A 23,868-nucleotide genomic window follows, 5' to 3' on the forward strand; every position below is an offset into this window, starting at 1 on the left:
TACTGTAGTGGACTTCAGTACAGGTGACTGTGCTGAAGTCACCCAAGGTGATTTACTCTGATGAGCAGCAATGACTCTAAACTTGAGTGGCCCAGGCACTGCTCTAGAGGGGCTGAAGGAAGAACCCATGTGACTCCCCTGCTTTAGCTCCTCCTTTAAATGCCTCCAGATCAGGAAGCCCCATGGCTTGGGCTTCCTAGGACTGCCCCTCACAAAAAATAAAGACTTCTTACTGTGGGCTGGATAGGAGCAGAAGTGTTTCTTAACTTTACACCGGAGCTGGAAGGCTATCATGGGAGTGGCTAGCCTGGGGAGGGTGGTGAACAACAATGCAGCCCAACCACATCTTTCACCTCAGTTGGATTTGTTTTAATTGCTCTTAGCTCTGCCAAGGCCCTGCAACTGAGACACCTCCGGCTCGAGGCTGAGCTAATAAGTCGCACACCAGCTAGGTTAGACCCACATTCTTTAACTGGCTGTAGGTGTGTGGGTTCACTTCTGGGCTCTCTATTCTGTTCCGCTGATCCATATGTCTGTTTTATCTGAAGGGCACCAGTAAGTGTGCGCCGAGGTGCTAAAAACGCCAGGGAGGCACAGACCGGTGAGCCGGAAGAGGAAGGCCAAGCAGGTTCCCATGACTCTGGTGTCAAGTCTGACCTGCTCAGCTTAGGGTTCGGTGGCAGGCAGCTTCTGACAGGGTTCCCCAGGCTCCCCGCCTCCCATATTCACCCCCTTGCGCGGGCTCCTCCCGCTGAGTGGGGGCTGCACCAACCGGCTTGCTTCTAGTGAAGAGACTGTGACAAAAGTGACAAGACGTCACTTGCAAGATTAGGTTACCGAAGACCGAGACTTCCTGCTCGTCCACAGTCTCTCTCTTGCCCTCTTGTTCACTCTGATGAAACCAGCTGCCATGTGGTGAGATGCTCTGAGGAGACGCCCATGCGACAGGGACCCGAGGGAGGCTTTGGCTATCCACCACCCCTGAGGAACTGAATCCTGCCAGCCACCGCGGGAGCGAGCCAAGAATGGGATCCTCCCGGTGGAGCCTGGGATAAGGGCAGCCTGGAGGGAGACCCAGAATTGCTAATAAGTTAGGAAGTGTTCTGGGCCATGTTCTAGTGCAGAGGCAGTGTTTTAATACCTCACCTCAGCCTGGGCTTTGCTTAGGTCTCATCAATGACATTTTTACAAACTCTAATTGTACAGAACATTTGTAGAAGGTTGGTCTTCATACCTAATTTAGTTACTTTAGTTGCAATATTCAATAATTTACCTACCCTTTTTTTCCCCTTCATATATCTAAACTGAGGGTAAAATGTTTCCTTCAAAAACTGTTGAAGACCACAGCAAGTGAGAAATTACACACACACACACGCACACATATGTGTATATATAATATATATTATTAACATTATACATCTATGATATTCAGTGCCTATGAATTCCTCCTCTTCACTCTATGCTTAAATTCTTTGGGTATCTTATTCTGGTACATTATATACTGACTACACTACTTTCAGATCTAAAATGAATTATTTGTCATTTCTCTCTTTGGAAATGTTTAGAGGTTTCCTTTATCACACAGGTTTGGTGACTATGTTTTCACAAACAATTTTGATAAGCTTTCTATCAGCTAGACAAAAGATTTAAACTAGGAATTAGTCAAATGTTTTGTTGGCTTTTCCAAAAGAACAAACTTTCAATATTCTTTTGTACAAGGTTAGCTTTCAGTGTTTTTCTCTCCTTTCTGGTGTGCACTGGCTGATTTTAACCAAGCCAGTCCCCTCTCAGTCATGCCGTGTTGCTATGTTTTTGCCCACAATGTTCTCTTATCTTGGAGCGATCTCTTCCCTCATTCAAACCCTGCTTAACCTGCCAAACCCAGCGTGAGTCTTGCCACTTAGTACGTAATCTCTGCTCAACAAGCTCCTTGGGTACAGGGACTATGCCTTAAACTTTTGGGGGCATTTCCCTGAAAACTTAGAATGCCAGGCACTTGGTAGTTAATGAGCAAATGAGACTGATGTCCTCTAAATTTCCTATTTATACCCCCAAATTTCTTTCGCTAACACCTTTTTTTACTCTTTTGAGATATTTAGTCACTTCCTCATTCCTTCCTTCTATCTCCTAACATCTTGTCTAACTCAGCTTTCCCTAAAACTCTCCTTATGCTTGAGGCCATAATTAAAGAGGCATTTACAGAGCCATTCAAAGCCATTAGGATTATTGGCTGATTAAGGATAAGTCGGATAAGGAAACCCAATGGGAACTAGTTCAGTTTTTTCTGGCTTTCCAATTTATCAAAGTCAAGTTCTCAGAGTCTAAATGCTTAATAAGTACTTTCTAAAAGATTTCATTTTTTTTTTGTTTTGTTCTTATCACACTTGAGTGCTTAATAAACTTTTTTCCCAGGGCTTGACATCACGCCAGTCTCTTCTTCCATCCTACCAGCACAACATCATGTGTTTTCTTAAAAGAGCAGGACTTTGAGGTCCACAGGGACCACTTAAAAGCTTATAAATAAAACACTGGTTGGGCTTTTTCTAAGTGTTTGATGAATGAATGACTGAACAAAATAAATGTAAGAGTAGAATACAAAGAATACAAGAAGCAGAAAAGTTTCTTTCCTCTCATTACAGTGAAGTGTGCTTACTATACATGTGAGTGGGGTGGGGTGGAGATGGGTTAGCAGAGTGATCTTTATGGAATTTACCAAAGTAAAGCCTGAAGATCAAGCATGTCTCAATACTAAACTGAAACCAGATTATAATCCCTGTTTTTTTGTTCTAGATCAATTTCTCCCTCAAAAGTACAAAGGCAATTGCTTAGGCTACTGAAGCATGATAGAAACAATTATTGAGAGGGCCTAAACCATCTCTGCTTTAATTTTATGCTCATCAAAAACCTCTTACCTATAACTTGATCTCTTTAAATGGACTTGCTGCCCAGAACAGAGTCCTAGACAGATGAACCACCCTAGTTTTGGAGCTAGGCAGATATCTTAAGATAAAGTAATTAAATGGGATTTTTGTTTCTCAGTCAGTATCCTGGGAGTTTAGTTAGCCCAGACCAGTCTTCAGAGGCTAATCAACTCTCAGTGAAATGAAATGATTAAGTTTCTGGAACTGCAAAGCTGAAGAACTGCAAAGTTGTGACGACTCCATCAAAGTACTGCCACTCTCTGAGCACCTGCTTAAGGGCATCTTTAAAAACTATAACATAAGCGAACTTAGAGATAGTTTAATTCAATTCTCCTATTTTACAGAAAAGAAGACTGAGTCCCAGAATCTGAATGACACTGCTAACTAGAGGCCACAGTGGGATGAGGAAAACAATCTTCCTTCTACTATACTACTTTGCTCTCATCAGGAAAGGTAGCACTGAAAGATAAATAAGGCTGTGGAAGGCAGACGTGTGCTGGTTACTGAAAGGGGGTTATGTGAGCCAAGTGTATCATTAAAGGGAGAAAGGCTGTTGGTGTTTACTGAGCACCTACTGTGTGCCTGGCACTGTTTTAAGGACTTTACTTGTATTACTCATTTAGTCCTCACAACAACCTTGTGAAGTTGCTAATATTATTCCTATTTTATAAATGAGGAAACAGAGCCTAGAAGAAATAAACTTCTGCAGCTAAGAAGCAGATCTGGAAGGAACTCAAACACCAGTCTATTTGACCTCCAAGCCCACAGCTTTAATTTTCTTCCTACTACATAGTTAGACCTGATAAATTCCTCTATAAATACCCAAAGAGTGTCAGAGCAGAGGAACTTCAAGTACAATATGCTTTTTAAAAAAATTTTATGTCTTCTAAAAGATATAAACCCACATTTTAAGCTCTGAGTACTGAAAACTGCCATAACATTTCAGCCAGGAATGTATTAATGCATAACTCCTTAATGCTTGTCAGGGGATTATGACAATACCCTGTAATGATTTATTCTTAATTATAATTGTAAATTTCTAGTCTTATACAAAAAATGCTACCCTTATATTAAAAATACTAGAGACTGGGTAAGTATCTTCAGTGGAATATTGTGCTTTAAATTTTCCCATTAAAAACCTAAATTTTGAAGTGTGTATGGGAATGTCAGAGGCTCAAAAATTATACTGTAAGGGATTCTCCTTTTCCTACCCTTCAAAAATCTCTTTTTCAAGAAGTATAAGCTACAATGTCAAAATGAGGAAGAAGGATGGCTAACTTCTAAATAAATCTCAGGGAGCAGTGTCGACTGAGGCAGGGAGTCAGACAGCTGCCAAAAAGCAAGAGTAATGTTTTTTTTTTTTTTGGTAAACATACTAATACTAAATGAAATGCTAATTCAAACTAACTTCCTGTGATTTAAAGGAATTTGTCAGAAACCAATGAATCTGAAAGATTTTAATTCATTGTTTTTTCAGTTGGTCTTATTAGTAACTTAAGCTACTAAGATGCATTAATTCTTGACATTTAACTAAGAGACTGCCTGTAAAGGTTTAAAAGTCAAAACCTGGGGGCTCAACTCCGACTCATGGAGGTGTTTTGCTTGGATCATACAGAATTTTACTTTAATGTGAGAGCCAACATTTTTTAAAGATGAAAAAAAAACCATCACATTTAACACATCCAGATCTTGAGCTTCTTTAAAAAAAGAAAAGTAAAAGGGAAGATCTGGCAGTGATGCGCTCACTTTCCCATACGGCCAAAAGTCTGCTGAAGCTGTGTGTCAGCTGCCCCTTTAGAGAGGTGTGGTCACTGGTCCACAATTCCTGGCAGCCCACCTCACTCCTGTACTTACCTATAAACCCCTTCCTCATCCCTGGAGGCATCTGAGTTTGTGACCCCTATTTTATAGGAACTGGACAAGGAGAATGCAGGAACTAACAAATGAATAAATAAATAAATAAATAGAAGACAAAGCCCACATCACTTAGTCACTGTACTAGACAGCAAAAACAAACAAACAAACAAAAACAAAAAACCCCAGTGCTTCTCAGTACAGTATGTCACAGTATCTTGGGACACTTGATATCAACTAGCTCATGACAGAGGGAACTTTTTTTTTTTTTTTGCAGTATGCGGGCCTCTCACTGCTGTGGCCTCTCCTGTTGCGGAGCACAGGCTCCAGAAGCGCAGGCTCAGCGGCCATGGCTCACGGGCTCAGCCGCTCCTCGGCATGTGGGATCTTCCCGGACCGGGGCACGAACCCGTGTCCCCTGCATCGGCAGGCGGACTCTCAACCACTGCGCCACCAGGGAAGCCCGGAGGGAACTTTTAAAGTGGTGTAAATCCTTCAGCATAGATGTTCAAATGCAGCACTTTTAGTATTCTGGCCCAAGATTAAATTCTAGGTGAATATTTCAAAAGAATTCTCTTATCTGATGTCAATTACAAAATAGCTCGTCAAATTTTTCTACCACTTCTAATATTTATGCTGAGTTTCCCCAAGAGAAAAACAGGACGCAGCTTTCTTGGTTTGTCTAACACCTCAGCACAATCTTTCCAATAATTAAACTCTTCTCTGTGTCTGTCAGTAACTATGGCTCATCTCACACTCAAAAGCCAAAACAAAATGCTCAACCAGGATCAGAACTATGGTCAGGATGCATGAAGTAATGAAATACAGGCTCCGACTGACCCAACTCCTTGCTCCTCTACCAAGTTAGCTCTCAACGGCTTCTGATTTTTGCCCACCTGGTGGCGAGACAGCAAATTCAAGGTTTCATTTCAACTGGCACCTTTGTTACAAAGGGCAGTTTCCTAAGCACCTTAAGAAATAAACTTTCTGGCCCCCTCCCTAGGCCTCTGCTTCTTCAAGTTCAATTCACCTTCTTCCCTAATACACGATGGCCCTTTTTTTGGTGAGCCAGTTATCTTGTATTTTACAAAGAATGGGAAGCCAAGAAAATTGCCAAGGACTCTGCCCAAGGTCACAGAAAAAAAAAGGCAAAATAAGGACTTGGACTTCCTTAAGACTTAGCCCAGGGTGTGGGATTCAGGAAACAGTGACCTTTGAACATCATTTCTGGTGTGCCAAAATTATTTGTGGCAGAATATTTAAGGGTATAGATTTAAAAGGAGGAAGTGAGGGAAGCCAAGGTGTACGTGTTCCACAGGGAAAGAAAACAAAGTCCTCAGGTTTCTAAGGAGGGAGATGGAGAGAAGTGAGTTGAATGTGGGCCAGTGGGCACATGGGACAGGGAGAAAGGGGGCAGGAGGCAGGCAATGGGCAGGAGGAAGGGAGCTGAGAATAAGCACGCACAATGAGGACGGGAGGGGACCTGTGCTGGGCGGGTGGGCGGAAAGATCAAGGAAGCCATCCGTGTGTACAGAGAAGCCTCAGACAAGTGCATGTCCAGAAGGCGTTTCCTAATGAGAAGCCAGACACCATATCCCCAGTCAAGGAAACAGAGAAAACAAGAAGATCCATAAAACACAGGAGAAAACGTGCACAGTTATGTTACTTCTCCCCTCACATGAGAGGGGGCTCACATGCCCGTGAGAAGCCTGTATGTGGCTGAGAAGCAGCCCAGCACAGGGGTTAAGGGCATGGACTCTGGAACCAGACTAGCCCAGCTGCCTGGGTTTGAATCCAAATCCTACTGCCCACTAGTTGGCTGACCTTGAATAACTTACTTAACCTCTCTGTGCCTGTTTTCTTTTCTGTAAAATGATAACGTTAAAGAACTAAGTGAATTAAATAAAGCACTGAGAAGAGTGTCTGGCACATAACAAGTGCTACGTAAGTTAAATAAAATAAATAACACGTACAAAAAGGAATGCATAAAGGAGGAGACTCACATGCTCAAACTCTGAGACAGTTACAGTATAAAAACCACAGCACATTCTCCTAGCTACATATTCATATCCTTGTAGAAAGAATGTCACAAAAGCCAAGACATTCTAAAGTTTAGGTAAGTAGATGGCAAACAAATCACGGACCTAGAGGGAAAGAGAACCCAGTGGCGAGGTAGCTGGAGAAGAGTGGACTTGGGTAGGAGTGTAAGGAACACACGTTACCTAGGAAGTCACAGACGGGCTTTTACTCCAGACTCTGGACGCCAGGCCTGGATGGCTGGGGCTGCGGTGCCGGGAGGTGAGGACAGCAGTTGGCAGGGCTGGACCAACTGCAGTATGTTAGGGCTGACTCGTGTCCTCTGCTGCCCACCAAATATGAGAGTGGAAGTAGAATCAAGCTGCCTCCCGCCTCCTCTACTGCATTTCTACTTACTTCACCTCGTCATCTACAGCCTTAGCCCAGGCCTCTGTTCTCTCGCCTGGGTTTCTGAATCAGCTCTGCCGCTGGGCTTCCCGCCCCCATCTCTGCACCCCCATCCATCCTCTCTTATGCTTCCAGGGTTCCTTCCCCTAAAAAAATATGCAATCACGTCATTCACCGCCTTGTCAACCTCCCCTGATGGGCTTCCCGCTCTAAATAATAAAAAGTTCCATCTTGACACAGCAGACGCTTCATTACCTTGCTCCAAGGTCCCTGTCTGGTTTCACCTTTCACCTCTTTACTCAGCTAATTCTAACCCACTCTGAACTTCTCACTGTTCCCTAATATACTATATCCTACGGTGCTGTGCCTGGACCCCACTTTACGACCCTTTCTATCAGGAAAAGTCCTTTCCTTCCTCTGAGACCCACCTTAATTGTCATCTCCTAAGGAATGTCCTCCTCAGTTCCCTAAGCAGAGAAAGTTCTTCATCTTCTGAGTGCCTACAGCATTGTGACCAAGCATCTCTTATAATACATGCCACCCAAGACTGTAATTTAGCTGTTTAATTGTCCGATTTCCCATTAACCCCTCAGCACCTCATAGAGACAGCCAACTGTTTTACTTATTTTTAAAAACTCCCAGACCAAGCATACTACACCTTGCATATGGTATGGTTGCCTCTCAAATATGATGGTTGACTCAAACACAACCCTTCCATAACACAGGGAAAGGGGAACCTTAATTCTAACAGTATAAACGTTTAAGCAGAAAATACGAAAACATGTGAGACTGTTCTGCAAAGCCCCCAGCTCTACTGCCATGGCGGGTAGACGGCCCGCTGCTTACCGCTGAATATCCTTGTTCTTCCACAAGGAGGCAGACTGAGCCTTGGGCACGCGTTCAATGAAGTTCACCAACTCTTCCATGAGAAGCCTGAGTTTGAACAAAGAAAGTGATGAACACTCAAAAGGAATCAGAAAAACATGGCACTCTTAACACTGTAGCCAAGAGAAGCGGGCTTGCCTGCCTGCCCTCCCCGGTCGTCTTTCCTCTCTCTGCTGCACATAAATGTGGGCACCGCTTTACATAAAGCTGAACAAAAACCTAGCCTGTGCGTTGAATTTTCATGTTAAAAATTCTGAATGTAAATGATTTAATTCACCTTTAAAATAAGCCTGGTGTGCTTCTTGTCTCTAAACACGGAAATATATAAGCCTATGGTTTAACTCACACTCTTAAAACCTCTGCCTTTATTTATTTAGGTAATTAAAAATACAAAAGGAGAAATAGGTAAATGAGCATGAAGTACCTGATTTTGGTGGCAGTAGACGTGGGGGTAGGATTTTTTTTTAATGACAATATTAAATGGACTTTTTAAACTGGTAAAATACGTTTTCTTCATATACATTTTAGGAATTAACAAAATTCCACGTGGAAGAATACTCTAAGGCCTAATCCTAAAACTTTAACTCAAGGACCTGTCAAAGGACAGGCTCTGCAGATCACAAGCTGGATCACCACAGAATCACAACTGAGGGAATCTAAGAGATGCCCCACTCAGCTGGATCCATGATCCCATGCTCTGAGGAATACACGGGAACGGAGCACTGATGGGACCCTGGATGGCTAGGGGACAACCAAAAAGCTAGCAACAGGCTTTCAACCTCTTGAATCCCCTACATAATCCAGTATAGATGTTCCACATTGACTTAAATCCTCTCCCAGTAAACACGCAGACATGGCCAGCCATAAAGTTATTAGCATCTGAAGGCCGAACAACTTCATTTCCACTTATTTACTTATTCCTGATACTCTCATCGTCTTTCATCTGTTTTTTTTTTTTTAAAAACTGTCTTTCATCTTGAAGGAGCAGTACCAGTGCCAGAATTGTAAGATCCGGGATCCAGGCTCATTATTGTTTTGGCTGTAGCTTTCTGGAGAACAGTCTGGTAGGTCCATCCTCAGGCTTTAACTTTTTCAGACTAGAATCTAATGTTTTCAGCTCGTCCTCTCACCAAAACTGTCACATCACCCTGAGTGCTTTACTTTGCTACAATATCTCTTCCTCAGATCCTTTATGTTTTTCTGTACACACCGCAGGTAATATGGTTTGACACAAAAACAAGGACATATTTTGCTTCATTTCTGGTAATTCCATCGTATTGGACTTCAGTCAGATTCTAGAACCCAAAGCACTTAGATCCCATATTTCGGGTCTTGATAGTATTACCTTATACCATATTTCTTTGTTTGCTTCAACACAATTCTTTTCTTCTGGGGTAATTGTCTTCTCACTAAATGATGCTATGGTCACTTGAAACAACCATCTGTCCCATGGAGGCTTGGGAGGGGCAGGGGAAGAGACGGCACAGCATTCTCAGAGTCAGAGAAAGGCTCTGAGGTTTTTATTCCATACAGTCCCGAGTTTCACTATGTCAAGAGTACAGACAACGTAACCCTCTAATTACCCTGTTTTCTACAGGCCGTCCCCATCTATAGTCTGCACTAAACCATAAAAGGGGGGAAATTTTGAAAGCAAAGTAGTCAAATTTCTTCCTCTTTTCTTAAATATGCTGTGCTCCTTTCTCTCCCAAAGCTCTCTGCACTGCATCCTGGTGGCATCCTACTGAACGATACTTCCCCTAATTAGTATCATCTGCACAGAGGAGCTGTCTCTGCAAACTCCCTGTTCCCGTTTTTCTAAAAAAGACTAACGACCATTACTCGCAGCATCCGTCTCCAGGCAACTCCAGAGAACATTTGTTTTATCTGGAGGGCTGTCTCTTCGTGCCTGATCTCCGGATCGGCTGCTCAGAGGGAAACAACAATCCCTCGTCGCACAACACTCTATTAACAGTCACCACCGATGGGAGGGGCTCGCCAGCCACTCTAACGGCACAAGAAGAGACGCTCTCACCTGCCGATCTGAACGGTGGGCTCTGTGGCATAGACTGTGCCTGTGAACCCCGTGTGCTCAGTGATGTAGGGCAGAGCCATCATGCAGTGATAGTTAGAGATGAGGATCACATCTACCGTAGACAGATCTATTAGCTCCGTCTGAAAAGAAAGGGGAGGGGATGATAGATATCTGTGCGGGGCACGTAGATCAACGTGACGGGACTGAAAAATGCTGCTGCCAGAATGCGGAGGCGTGGCTTTGGTACTACAGAATAACGATGCCTTTCCTGCAACACTTCTATTCTCTCATTTTAGGATATTTCCTAATGTTGACGTTACGCCGCAGGACAGGATGGCTACTGATGAGGGTGCAGCCCATCCGCCACACGTGCTCTGATTTTACTAAAACAGAGTTCTGTGAGTCAGACACGTGAGGATAAACGACAACAGGACGCTTCAGCAGCTGCCGCCTGGCAGGTGGAACCAGGTAACACAAAGCAGACAGCACAGTATCAGCTGTGAGGGAGAGGCACACAGAAACCATCTCTTCAGAAGTCAAATGCGGGAGGCAACTGTTTTTGGAGTAACTTCTGACCACCAGTGTTGGGTCTAGAGCCCCCCGCAAATGTAGCGGCAGAGTCATAAGAGGAGGTTATACTCTTGTGTTCTACCCTAATCACAACCCCCGCTCTACCCTTCACCCCATTATTAAGGTCATGTGAAAAGGGAAAAGACAGGTTGGCAGGTGAGACAAAAATGCTACCCATGTTTGGTAAATTTTTATGAAAATTCTTTTAGTAGAAGGGAAGTTTTTTTCCATAAATTTAAGTCCTACCTGCCTTTTAAGGCTCAATTCGCTTCTTGCACTAAGCCTTCCTTATTTGCCCAGATGAAAGAAACCACTTCTTTCTCTGAACTGTCAAGGCACTTTATGAATATCCCTCTCGTGGCAGTTATTATTCTGTACAAAGGCAGGCAGCTCAAAGTTATCACTTTGTCCCCCCAAAACTGAATGTCTCTGAGCTCAAGAATCCTGTGTGACTCATCTCTGTCCCCTCCCCGCTGCGGTAGCCAGGACATCACAGGCCTTGGCGCACTGTGGTTGGAGGATTGCATCGTTATAAGCAGCACCCTCTGTGGAGAAAAGTGAGATGCAGCGGTTCAGAGACATCACCTTAGTCTCTGAGCTCTCCCTCACGGAACTTACCCCGTGGAAACTGTATGGTACAGTACGGACAGCATGGGGTAACTCAAGAAAGAGTTTTAGTTAGCAGAATGGGTCACAGAGCTACTGTGTCCCCCACGGAGTAGAAGTAACAAAGATGTCTGTGCCCTCTTTGCAAATAACAGAGACAGTGCGCCATTTTGGCTGGGGGTATCTTCTGGTTGGTGACTTTATGTGTAAAGTAAGTTGATTTAATAAAGCCACCAAGGCATAATCAGCTCCTGAGGACAGCATGGAGATTAGAGGTCAGAAGCTACTCACCGCCAGGGCAATGGCAATCTGTGTGAATAAAATGTCTAAGGACATAACTTAACTCCATGTTGTGTACTGCACTTCCAAGACAATAGCCTCACATAACAAAGGGTCATGGGACATCCTGCTGGTCCTATTCTCCACCAACTCTCTAGAACCATTTTTAAACAAATGAGAAGATTAAGACATAGTAGGAGAGTGATACGTCCAGAAGAAAACAAGGGAAGAAGAGTTGAAGCAACAGTAAAACCCAAAAGCATCCCTACCTTCCTTCTACCTATACAGAAACTGGGTAGGAATATTTGAAATTTCTCTTTACTATTTAAGAATCAACCCACAGAGTCTAGAATGATAAAAAACTTGGTGAGGACAGCTGGGGGGAAATATATATATATATATTTTCTGCTTGTATATATATCAAGAGTGCCTACATAAAAAATTTTCCTCTGAGAAATAAATTTAATACCCAAACTATGTTTATATATTCACATCTATATGTTTACTTGCATTCTTTCACTCAATGAAATCCCATAAAGACTATTTTAATTTTAAACTTTTATATACAGACACTTGGGTTCTACAGACCATGAATTGGGTCAAAACAATCATAATTTATTGGTTGCTTACTATACTGTCCTAGACTTTATGCACAGTCTACCGTGTGGACTTTGGGGGAATACAAAGATATTTAAGGTAGCTGCACTAGATTATAAATTCCATGAGGACTGGGACTTCAGTTCTGCCTGGCTCAGCCACAAGTCAGCCAAGATTGGACAGTGTAGTAAGTCCCTCTCTCCTAATTCAACAACTCTCGTAGTTTCTCCTGATCATACAATGCCCTGGTTTCCCTTAAAATAGTGACTACTAATAACTTGTCATAAACCACAAATTATGACACTAGTTGAAAAAACCTCTATGGCTTTAGAACCCTAAATATAACAGTGCTGCTTTAGCTTGGCAAAGGAGAACTGTGAAACGGTGACTGTTTAGTTTCAAAGTTTAGTAGTTGATGGAGCAAGTCAGAAAGTCACCAGAACTCCAAGCCAGGAATCCTCCACTGCGGGCCACAAGCTGAAGGCTGCAGCAGTCAGTGCCAGAGGCAGTAAACTGACAATAAATGTAGCACCTGCGATTAGGAATCTTTGAACAGATGGGGAACTGCCCCACCAACTCCTAAATGACAAATGAAGATCACGAAAAAGACTTTATTAGCAGTTAGGGAGAGCTCAGGATTCTCAATAACTGTCTACCTTCACACTCATTCCTACTAGTTTACCTTAAACTTTCTCCCTTATTTGCCAATTTCAATTACCATGTCCTTCTTTGTTTTTCTTCCTCTCTTTCACTCTGGTGTCCTAAAAGGGCACATCATCTACTTCAAAGAGAGAGAGAAAAAAAGTTTATCTAAAGGGTGTCAAAGGAAGTTGTAGAAATGGAAAGAGAGAGAGGAAGAAAGGACAAAAATAAGGGACACAGCACTCCCAATTTCTTTTTTCTCTGGCACTGAAATGTGAAAGTATTTTCGACAGGCACTGACATCCCCTGGGCACACGGAAAGAATAGAATGGTAGCTTCTTATTGATTTCCTCAGGAACCCTGGACTGGCTACTGGCTTCCCTATACTTCATCTGTGAGCTGAGAACTCCATCTAGGCCACTCTGGGGATTAGGCCTGTCAGCTGAGATTAGTTTCCTTTAAGACTTATGCAAACTGATCTTTGTTTCCTTTAAAACAATGAAACTGGACTCAAACACTTATAACAAGTCTCACTGTGATGATAATATGTAAGAGACAAATATCCACGACTCAGTTCAGAATCCATGAATGTCAAGCAATATTCCATATGTCATTTCAAGTCAGCAAGAATTTTTACAGTTTACTGTACTGGCTGGATAACAGCAACTCCAAATTACCCAAGACTAGAAAAGTATGGCTAACCTAAGACACAGGCATTATCCAGTCGGCCTTCTGTATCTGTGGCTGTGAAACCTGCAGATGCAGAGGGCTGACTCTATTCATTGCACTCCATCATTTTATATAAAGTGCTTGAGCATCCATGGATTTTGGTATCCACAGGGGCTCCTGGAACCAATCCCCCGCAGATACCGAGGGATGACTGTAATTACAAAATTAAAAGGCTTGAGATATTTCTTTTTTTTTTTGCCGTACGCGGGCCTCTCACTGTTGTGGCCTCTCCCGTTGCGGAACACAGGCTCCGGACGCGCAGGCTCAGCGGCCATGGCTCACGGGCCTAGCTGCTCTGCGGCATGTGGGATCTTCCCGGACCAGGGCACGAACCCGCATCCCCTGCATCGGCAGGCAGACTCTCAACCACTGCGCCACCAGGGAAGCCCCTGAGATATTTCTTTACCTTGCTCAAAACTATGCTCCAGTGTGAGTGTCAATGTGGATTATAGAAAGAGCTAGGGACAGGAAGAAGAGAGTGACTTCAGTGATTTACAGACAATATAAAAAGCTCCTAAACGATCATATTTTAGCTGTAAAACAAAGTGCCTAGAATAACAGATCCATTTCAATTTGAAAATAGGAAGCTAAGCCCCTGAAAATTATATCTTGATTTCAGTTTGAGAGATAAGATATGCTTTGTTTCTACAACAAGATTCACTTTAATCTTACCTCTGGTAGGCAGAATTCGGGCACAGAATCCACAAACACATGACCTGAGCACTCCTTTAGCTCCTAAAAGACATGAAAAGAAAAAAATTCTAGGAAGTAATATCCAATAGATACAGCGCCAAAGAAATTTCATCCCCAAACCAAACTTTCCATGAAGTATCACAGATTGCTGGAGTTGGAGGGAAGCCAACTGTTCATTGTTTAAGCTCAGGGAGGCTAAATGTTTTATTTAGGATTAAAAAAAAGCTGGCTGGTGGCTGACTCTGGACTTGAATGCACATTTCTTGATGCCTCTTCAAGGAAGCCATGTGTGGACACATGCTGCTTCCATAACTCATGACCCAAAGCTTTCCAAATAATTGTTAGATGGACCATACCAGCGATATCAGAATGATCTGGAACACTGATGGAAGTAGATTCCTGGGCCCTACCTAAGATCTAAGGGATGAGAAACTAAGGATGAGGCCATGGAACCTGTGTTTATAACAAGCACCTCCAGTGATTTTGTTCTGTAATTAGGTTAGGAGTCCAGGGCATAGACAAATGATTTACAGCCCCTTTCTCTTTCTACCAAGGTTTGAGGGGCAAATAAGGAGGGAGATGAAGAGTACAGGGTAGGGGTTAAACCACCACCACCACCATTCAAAAGAAAAAAGTGTACTTATAAAGAAAGAGAATTTAGTGCAGCTCCCACTCTGCCTGTGACCTACAGTATTTAATGTGCCTGTCTTACTTTGGATTCTTTCACAAACAGATTCTGAGAAAGGGTGTGTGAAAGCTTATAAGGGAGGTGCTAAAAACAAACAAACAAACAAACAAACAAACAACAAAAAACCCAGCAGGAGGAAGGGCAAGTGATAAAGGGAAAGGCAGGTGACCGATAATGGATATGTTAGAGAGCTACATACCGCTGTGGGCAACAGGGAGTCACTCCCATGGGGAAACTCTAAGAAACAGTATCAAACATATACTTGGGAGTTATTCCACTCAGGGGCAAGGGACCTGGGATATTTATATAGCAACTCGTGCATTTGGGGCAGCTTTAGGAAAAAACTGTCAGGCAAAGCCATACGGGTATTGGTAGCTGGATTTATGACATAGGACACTGAAGAGACAGGAGTGGGCCACCAACAGAGTCTGCTACAATGCCCCCAGGAGGCCACCAGAGTTGCTGCCTTCCCTTGATGACACTTTATACTGAACCCTATGCAGGAGTTTTTGCTCCGAAGTTAAAGCTATCTATGACTCTATAATGAAACCACTAAAAGATAGATTTTGGTTGACAGTTTCTTCTTTCCAGAAAGAGAAAAATACTGTTAGAACTTTGTTCCATTGTGTTTTCATTAGTCACCAAACATAAATTTCTATATATTCATATATATGTACCTATATTTATATACTGGAGTCTGAATGATCTTACTGTCAATCTTTACTTGAAAATAAGGTATTAACTGTATGTTATTTTCCTTTTGAATTTTACAAGTCTCCTATCAGAAACTTGATAGAATATTTCCTCCCCTTGCCTTCCACTATAAACTCTGGTTCCTCTCCTTATATGAGTACCATTTAACTAGTAGAGCGCTGAGTCAGAAAGAGACTGAAAACCATTCTTTTTTTTTTTTTTCTTTCCTTTTCCTTTTCTCTGCGGTACACGGGCCTCTCACTGTTGTGGCCTCTCCCGTTGCGGAGCACAGGCTCCGGACGCGCAGGCTCAGTGGCCATGGCTCACGGGCCCAGCCGCTCGGCGGCATGTGGGATCTTTTCCCGGACCGGGGCACGAACCCGTGTCCCCTGGATCAGCAGGCAGACTCCCAACCACTGTGCCACCAGGGGAGCCCTGAAAACCATTCTTAATTACAATGTACCTGCCAGCTAAAAACAAATGAGCAATTATGTTTAATGGAAGAAGACTCCCAGCTCCCTTAGGATGAGGTTAAAAATGATTAAAGACAAATCATGGGAAATTTCGAAGCGCTGCCTGGCCTTAAATTGACTATGTAATCTTCTTCCCCATATTGCCATGTACCAGGGCATGTGTACCTCACGTGACAGAGCCTCCTCTGAGGCTCTTATCCTTCCTGGCCTGGAGCAGCGTATTTGCCATTCCACGCACTCACAATATTACTCCATTTTATTCACCACTCCCTCCTAATGAAATGCTCCCACATAGACATGCAAGTCATTCTGCTCACAATGCACAGGTAATGGGATGCTTCTGAGCCTTTCTCAAGGAACAATGATTAACAGCCCGCAGAGAGTTAGGCTGAAATTTCATCAGGTGCACAGATTCTTGATTGTCACATAATTTTTACAGTTAGCTATGAGGGAAATCTGGTTTCAAATCATGCATTTGGCTTGCACTCAAGGTTGGGGTGTAGGTACAGGAATTATTTCTGTAAAAAGAGCACCTCTTTATTTAACAATACCGATTACAAGAAGGAAATGCCTTATTCAATTCAGATGAATCATTTTAAGGATCCTTACACTTATTCATTCTTTCAATTCTGAAACTAGGGAGAGGAAGAATGATTTGGAGGCCTAAGAATGGCATGGATAAGCTTTACAGTTTTTAATCTTCCTTTACCCTCTGATTTTTTTCAGGAGAAAATTTGACTAGATTATAGTTTTAACATTTTTTTGTATCTCTGGTCTCTCATGTGTACATTAAATGCCTAAAAACTGATCTGAGGAAGGAATTACTGTGAAGATAATCTAATGTTAAAAAATTAATAGCCTTGGAAAAAGAAAGTAATTTGAGTCATTTACTTTAGGCCTAGTTAGTGATTAAAGTCATAATAGGACCCCAAATCCTAGATTCCTAGAACTATGTTCTTTTCTCACAACCTACAGGAGTGTCCACTCCAGGCTACCAGGATTACAGATCATAGTCTGGAAGGCCCTTTGTTCATATTTACCTGAAAACATGCTTCCCTCCCACTCCTCCAAGAGCACACTGCCCAGCAGTTAAACACTCAGCTCCTCAGTCTGTTCTCCACATGGCAGCCAAAGCGGTCTGAGCAGAGGAAGACACTGCCTGCTGCAACCCTCTGTGGCCTCTCATCACCCAAAGAATAAGACTCAGACTTTTTACAAAGCCCTAGCTGATTTGACCCCTGACAGAGCAGTTTAAAACTCACAATGTTTGCGGGGGCGGGGGGGGGTGTTAAAGTTATTTAAAAAAAAAAAAGTTCACTCCTTACAGGTGGAGAGTCAGTATAGCCTCAAAATGAAATGAGCTAGGGACTTCCCTGGTGGTCCAGTGGTTGGGGCTTTGCCTTCCGATGGGGGGCGGGGGAGCGGGGTGCAGGGTGCGGGTTCGGTCCCTGGTCAGGGAGCTGGGATCCCACATGCCTCGGGGCCAAAAAACCAAGAAAAGGCAGTATTGTAACCAATTCAGTAGCGACTTTGGGGATGGTCCACATCAAAAGAAAATCTTTAAAAAAAAAAAAAAAAAAAGAAGAAATGCGCTAGATGGAATTCTCTAATAAGCATCACCACTGAAACTCTCATTGCAATTCTAGAAATAATAGTTTTCTTTTCGTGGTGATAAAATGTATTTGCAGCAGAAGTTCTTAGATTTTACACATGAGAAAACTGGATCTGCACCTGAACACTGAGACTCCTTAAAAGGCTCTTAAAAACAATAATTACCAAGCACTGAAGACTTTACATGGGGTTTTTCAGGGAGAAGACACAGGGGAAAACATGAGCCCATCAGTCACATTATTATCGGGTGGCTCCGGTATGACAAGATGGCTTTCCAGTGGGTGTAGATACGCTTCAGCTAATCATTACCTTGTCCAAGAAAGCATTTCCATCCTTTAGGGACCAGCCAGGAAGATTAGACAGCCTGGGACTGCAAAACAAAAGATTAAATTATCCTAAATAGATTATAATCCTCAGTGATTTCACGGTGACTGTACTGGCTCCATAAAGCGAAAAACAGTTTGGAATTACTGGCAGCAATGCCTACCCAAAATACTAATCAAAAAGATGAAAAATAACCATGTGGTATCAAGCTTAAGAATTAGTGGCAATGGAACATTAAAAAGCCAAATAGTTTTGCGCTAAATTGGGAAAATTAAAAGAATGCTATGCAGAATGATAAAGAGAAAAAAGAATGATGAGACACCAGAGCATTGTGCAGTTTTCCCATCACTGGCCCCGACTTCACCTTGCTTGTGTTTGACCACAAGCCTGAGGGGAAGGCCGAATGGGACCATTATATTGTGGATGACAAAACAGACTCAGAGGGGTCACGTGTCTGACAAGAGCACTTAAGCTGCCTACCAGCCAGAATTCACCACAAATAAAAATCTGAATTCTGCTCGAGTCCACCTTCTGGATTCATTGCTTATAAATGAATTAGTCAACTTGTTACCTGTGGCTTGAGTTTCCAATTCTGGAAAATGAAGCTAGTTTTCCTAAGTGTTATGAAATACATACCTCAGTGAGTAATTTCTAGAAGGTGAGGTTAATTTCACATATACATTACATTAAAGAAGTCTGAATCAGAAGTCATTCACTCTGGTAAGCTCAGGGTTTAACTGTGTGCTACTGGTTGACCAGAAGAATTATACTGGAGGTTGAAAATGCAAATAACTCAGGAGAAAAAAAAAATGTTGGTAAAAAGAAAAACTTAACGATCAAGGTGATATATGAAGAAAAGCACACAGAAGTACAAGTTGGATGGCAAAAGGATTTTAGCACTTCAACACAAAATTAGTCTGAAGTAAAAATTAAAGGCAAAGTATGGGCGTGGGACTAAAAGACTCTATAATCAGAAACCAAGTTAACGTATAGTACTGAATCCTCTCTCTAAAATAAGTTTATCAAATTCTGACTTTGTAATTAGGTGGTAGGTACGAAAGTCAAATTGAAACATAGATATGTGAATATTTGTCAATCTTCTAGGAAAGATTAAAAACCTGAATAAAATATACATGCATCTAATTTTAGAAAAAAGTGAGAATTTAAGGGGTAACTTTTAATTTTGACATAATTACTAGCTCATAGAAAAGCTGCTAAGAATGTAAGTACAATGATGTCCCGCATACCCTTTGCCTAGATTCTCTGTTTACATTTTGCCTTTATTAATCAAAAAGTGAGAATTTTTGGATTTCATTCTTGAGAATGAAAATTACTACTAGGAGAATCAAGTTTGGTTGGCATAAATTATACCTGAAAAACTTTTTTTAAAACTCTGGGAGCTTTCCCAGAAAAATACTCTATTACCATTAGCTGTTTAATTCCCATCTCATTTCATAGTCACGTATATACCTTCACTTATAGACTTCTTACTTCTTAAAAAATATTATTTACTATCAGATCAGATTAAAAAACCAAGCATTCTAATAAAAGTGTAAAGACAAGACAATCTGAATACTGTTCTCATTTCATGCACACTAACTCTCTAAAAGAAGTTGTAAAAATATCCACTTCCCTTTACAAAGAGAACTGGATCAAAGGACATGCATCCTGTCTATTCTCAAACGGACACACACAAGTCAACCTCCAAATTACAGATGACTGATTCAACTAGTTTTGTCCTCAACAAGTGATTAGAAATGGTACACTGCTTATGGGACTTCCCTGGTGGTCCAGTGGTTAGGACTCTGCACTCCCAATGTAGGGGGCCCAGGTTTGATCCCTGGTCAGGGAACTAGATCCCGCATGCTGCAACTAACAGCCTGCATGCTGCAACTAAACAAAAAAGATCCCGCGTGCCACAACGAAGACCTGGCACAGCAAAATTAAAAAACAACAAAAAAAGAAATGGTGTACTGCTTATCAAAAAAATTTTTTTAAGAAGTAAAAATTTCAGGTATTGTGGTTTTAACTCTTGCTAAACATTTTTTATAATGTCAAAGCCTTCTATGAAATATCTGTAGTTATTCTGGATTTAAGAAATTGCTAGTAGATGGTACTGAATGCTCAAAGGAGAGCAAGACCACGTTATAACAACAGTGCCAAAGATAAAGGGGCACACAAATGTGTCATCAGATGGCAAATGGATGCTGACTACAGAGATGAAAATATTTTGTTACTGGGGTCCAACAAGTTAATGACTAAACCATGAAGAGTTAGTAAACTTTAAGCTACCAAAGAGGAAGGGATTTATTACTTTGTTCCTAATGACTACAGAATTTGAGAGGGAACAGGAGTTACAAGGTGAAGACAGAGGGCGATTTTCCAGAAAGAGGGACAGGAAACAACCTCATCATTTGGTGAAGTACTGAAGGAGGACAAGGTATTCATCTTCACTCATTCATTAATGAACCTTGATTTATGCGTCGAACACTCAGATGCTGGTGATACGACCATGAGCAAAACGCGCCTGTCCTCCTGAGGGGTTAGGGAAGACAGACCGATCGAGTAGTCACACAGAGAACAAGCTGTGTCGAATGATGCACAAGCACCACGAAGTCTCCTAACAAGGGACTGGGCTAGGCAGCATCAAGACTTCCTGGAGTCTCTGAAGAACGAGCTGACATCTGGATGGTAGCAGAGTCAAGGGGAAACTGTGTCAAGGGGCAGGGTTTGGAGGGAATAAAGAAAGAAGGCAGCTACAAGGCCCAGGACTTTCCTCCAACCACTCTCACCAGGCTTTTTTTAAAAAAAAAAAGGTTATCCAAATGAAATTTCAAGGAGGGTCCTATACACACCCTCCCCATCATCCAACTAAAATGCCTTCTCTCTGTCCTTCCCATATAGAAACTGGAGTCATAAATGATCTGAGAAAAGAGCTCCTGCTAAATAGGCTAAAGGAAGGTGGGTTCAGGGAGGGGTGAAGAGCCTTCCTGGCTGAAGGAACAATCTGTGTGACTGCTCCCAGGCAGGAGATAAGACTTCTTTGAAACTGAAAGAAAAGAAAGAGCAAGATACTAGAAGAGAGGCATAAAGCCTAATGTACCAAGACAGACTTGGTATTTATCCTAACAGCAATGGAGGGGACTTCGCTGGTGGCACAGTGGTTAAGAATCTGCCTGTCAATGCAGGGAACACAGGTTTGAGCCCTGGTCTGGGAAGATCCCATATGCCGCGGAGCAACTAAGCCTGTGTGCCACAACTACTGAGCCCGCATGCCACAACTACTGAGCCCGCATGCCACAACTACTGAAGCCCGCCCGCCTAGAGCCCGTGCTCTGCAACAAGAGAAGCCACTGCAATGAGAAGCCCGGGCCAGCAACGAAGAGTAGCCCCTGCTCGCCGCAACTAGAGAAAGCCTGCGCACAGCAACGAAGACCCAATGCAGCCAAAAATAATAAATAAATAAATTTAAAAACAATGGAAAAACCACTGAAAGGTCTTAAACAGGTGAAAGACAAGATTAGATCTGTATTTCTAAAAGGTGATTTTGGAGAAAATTGACATCAAGTGCCTTCTGATAACACGTACCATCATTTGTGTGGTATTCCTACTGAAAATAGTAACCCCAACCTAATTATGAGGAAACGTGAGACAAACCCATATTGAAAGATATTATATAAAATAATTGACCTGCACTCCTAAAAATGGCAAGGTCATGAAAGACACAGCGGCTGTGAAACTCTTCCAGATTAAAGGAGATTAAAGACGTGACCAAATTCAATGTGTGATCTGGATTGGATCCTAGACCAGTAAGTTATTTTTCTTTTTTGCTCTAAAAGGCATTACAGTGAAATATGAACTGGTATAACTTGGGAAATGTAAATAAGGTACACAGCTCAGATACTAGTATAGTATCGACGTCAAGTTAACTGATTTTCTTTATTGTACTGTGGTTATGTAAGAGAATGTCCTTCTTCTTATAAGACAGGCATGTAAGTATTTAGGTGGCAAAGGAGCATGGTGTCTATCTTTCAAATGGGTCAGAAAAAACTACATGCGTATGTAATATAAAGAGGCAGTGATAAAGCAAATGTGATAAAATGTTAGTAACTGGTAAGAGTAACTGGGAATTGTCTGTAACTATTCTTGCAACTTTTCCATAAATCTGAAGCAATTTCACAATAAAAAGTTACACAAAAAGAAGACTCTGGATTCAGACAGGGGCAAGAACAGAATTGAAGAAACTGGTTAGGAGGCTTTACCAGTAATGCCTGTAAAAGAGGATGATGACTACCACAGTAGCACTTAAGAGAAGTAACTGGATTCTAGAGCTATCTAGAAGGTAAAAATGACAATGCTTAATGAAAGGTTGGATGTGGGAAGCGAGGAAGGGGGCGTCTAAGTGAACTCCCAGCTCTCTGGCTTTTTTAACAGGGTGCCATTCCCTAAGATAGGGCAGCATGGGGGGAAACCAGGTCTGGGAGGGTGTACTCTCCTCTTCGGGACCAAGTCTAATCATAAACTCAGTTTGGGGTATGGTGAGTTCTGAAGTGCTTTCAAAGGCACATCCGAGGAGAGAAACCGAGTAGGCATTTTGGATTTATGAATGTGGAACTCACACGTGGAACTTAACTAAAAACACACATTTGTAAGTTATTGTCTGGATGGTTATCGAGGCCCTGAGCATTTATTTTTAATTTTATTTTAAAAAATTTATTTATTTTTGGCTGAGTTGGGTCTTTGCTGCTGCACGTGGGCTTTCCCTACTTGCGGCGAGTGGGGGCTACTCTTCATTGCGGTGCGCATGCTTCTCATTGCGGTGGCTTCTCTTGCTGTGGAGCACAGGCTCTAGGTACGAGGGCCTAAGTAGCTGTGGCACACAGGCTTAGTTGCTCTGCGGCACGTGGGATCTTCCCGGACCAGGGCTTGAACCCGTGTCCCTGCCTTGGCAGGCGGATTCTTAACCACTGCGCCACCAGGGAAGTCCCTCTGAGCATTTATTATATTCTCTTGGTGGAGCCTCTGTGGCCAAGCACTGAATACTAAAGAATTCTCATGTGTGATGGCCAGTTAGAGGAAAATGAATCTCCAAAGTAGATAGAAGAGAAAGATTCAGAGAAGTAACGAAAACCAGAATTGCATTATCGTGGAGGAGAGTGATGCTGAATGGCTAAGGAGGGTGAGGATGACAAATGCGTATTATAGCTAATGATGTGGAAGTCATTTGTGATTTACCGAAAGATGTTCTGGTGGTTGGTGTGGGCAAAGCAGACTGGGAAGGAGTTAGGAATGCTGAAGGGGAAAGGGGTTGAGAGAAGGTTAAAAAGATTTTTTTTTTTTTTTTACATCTTAAGTTAGAAGTGACAGCATAATTAAATGGGAAGGACTGAGTCAAGATGGAAAGATTCAAGATAAAGGAAAGATTACAACAGCGAAATGATGCAGAAGGAGAGAAGGGTTGAAATCCAGAGAAGACAAGGGATTCATTCCTATGACAAATATTTACGGAGCAGCTACTGCATGCCAAGAACTCTTTCAGGCACTGGGGATACAGTGGAGAGCAAACAAAATCTCTGCCTTATAAAACTTACCTTTTAGTGGAGAAGAAAGACAATATATAAACCAAGTATATATATATATGATGTAATGAGAAGTGCTCTGAAGACAAGTAAAGCAGGATGAGGGGACAGAGAGGGACGGGGGATACTATTTTAGCCAAGTGGACCTCCGAGGTTTCTGGCCTGAGCAAATGAAGACACTTTTTGAAAGGAACTGCCATGGGCTGCTAATCATCCCATTAGTATAACCTCCCTTTGAGAGAAAAACAATGACAAGGGGAAGAGAGAA

General features: G+C 42.3%; 1 protein-coding gene across 3 annotated transcripts in view; it reads right to left on the bottom strand.

The window, feature by feature from the left end:
* INTS9 (integrator complex subunit 9) overlaps positions 1–23,868 on the bottom strand; it is a 114,627-nt gene that overhangs the window by 57,046 nt on the left and 33,713 nt on the right. For 2 of the 3 annotated variants that reach the window (XM_082617216.1, XM_082617214.1), the window contains exons 3-6: positions 18,007–18,067; positions 14,212–14,274; positions 10,117–10,256; positions 8,046–8,132 (exon numbers count right to left, since the gene is read on the bottom strand). In XM_082617216.1, coding sequence (XP_082473342.1) covers positions 8,046–8,132; positions 10,117–10,256; positions 14,212–14,274; positions 18,007–18,067 — 351 coding nt within the window. The remainder of the gene's footprint in view (positions 1–8,045; positions 8,133–10,116; positions 10,257–14,211; positions 14,275–18,006; positions 18,068–23,868) is intronic. The other variant, XM_082617215.1, reaches the window with a different exon arrangement.

This window comes from Mesoplodon mirus (genome assembly GCF_964341445.2).
Source record: "Mesoplodon mirus genome assembly, chromosome: 1".
Taxonomy (NCBI): domain Eukaryota; kingdom Metazoa; phylum Chordata; class Mammalia; order Artiodactyla; family Ziphiidae; genus Mesoplodon; species Mesoplodon mirus.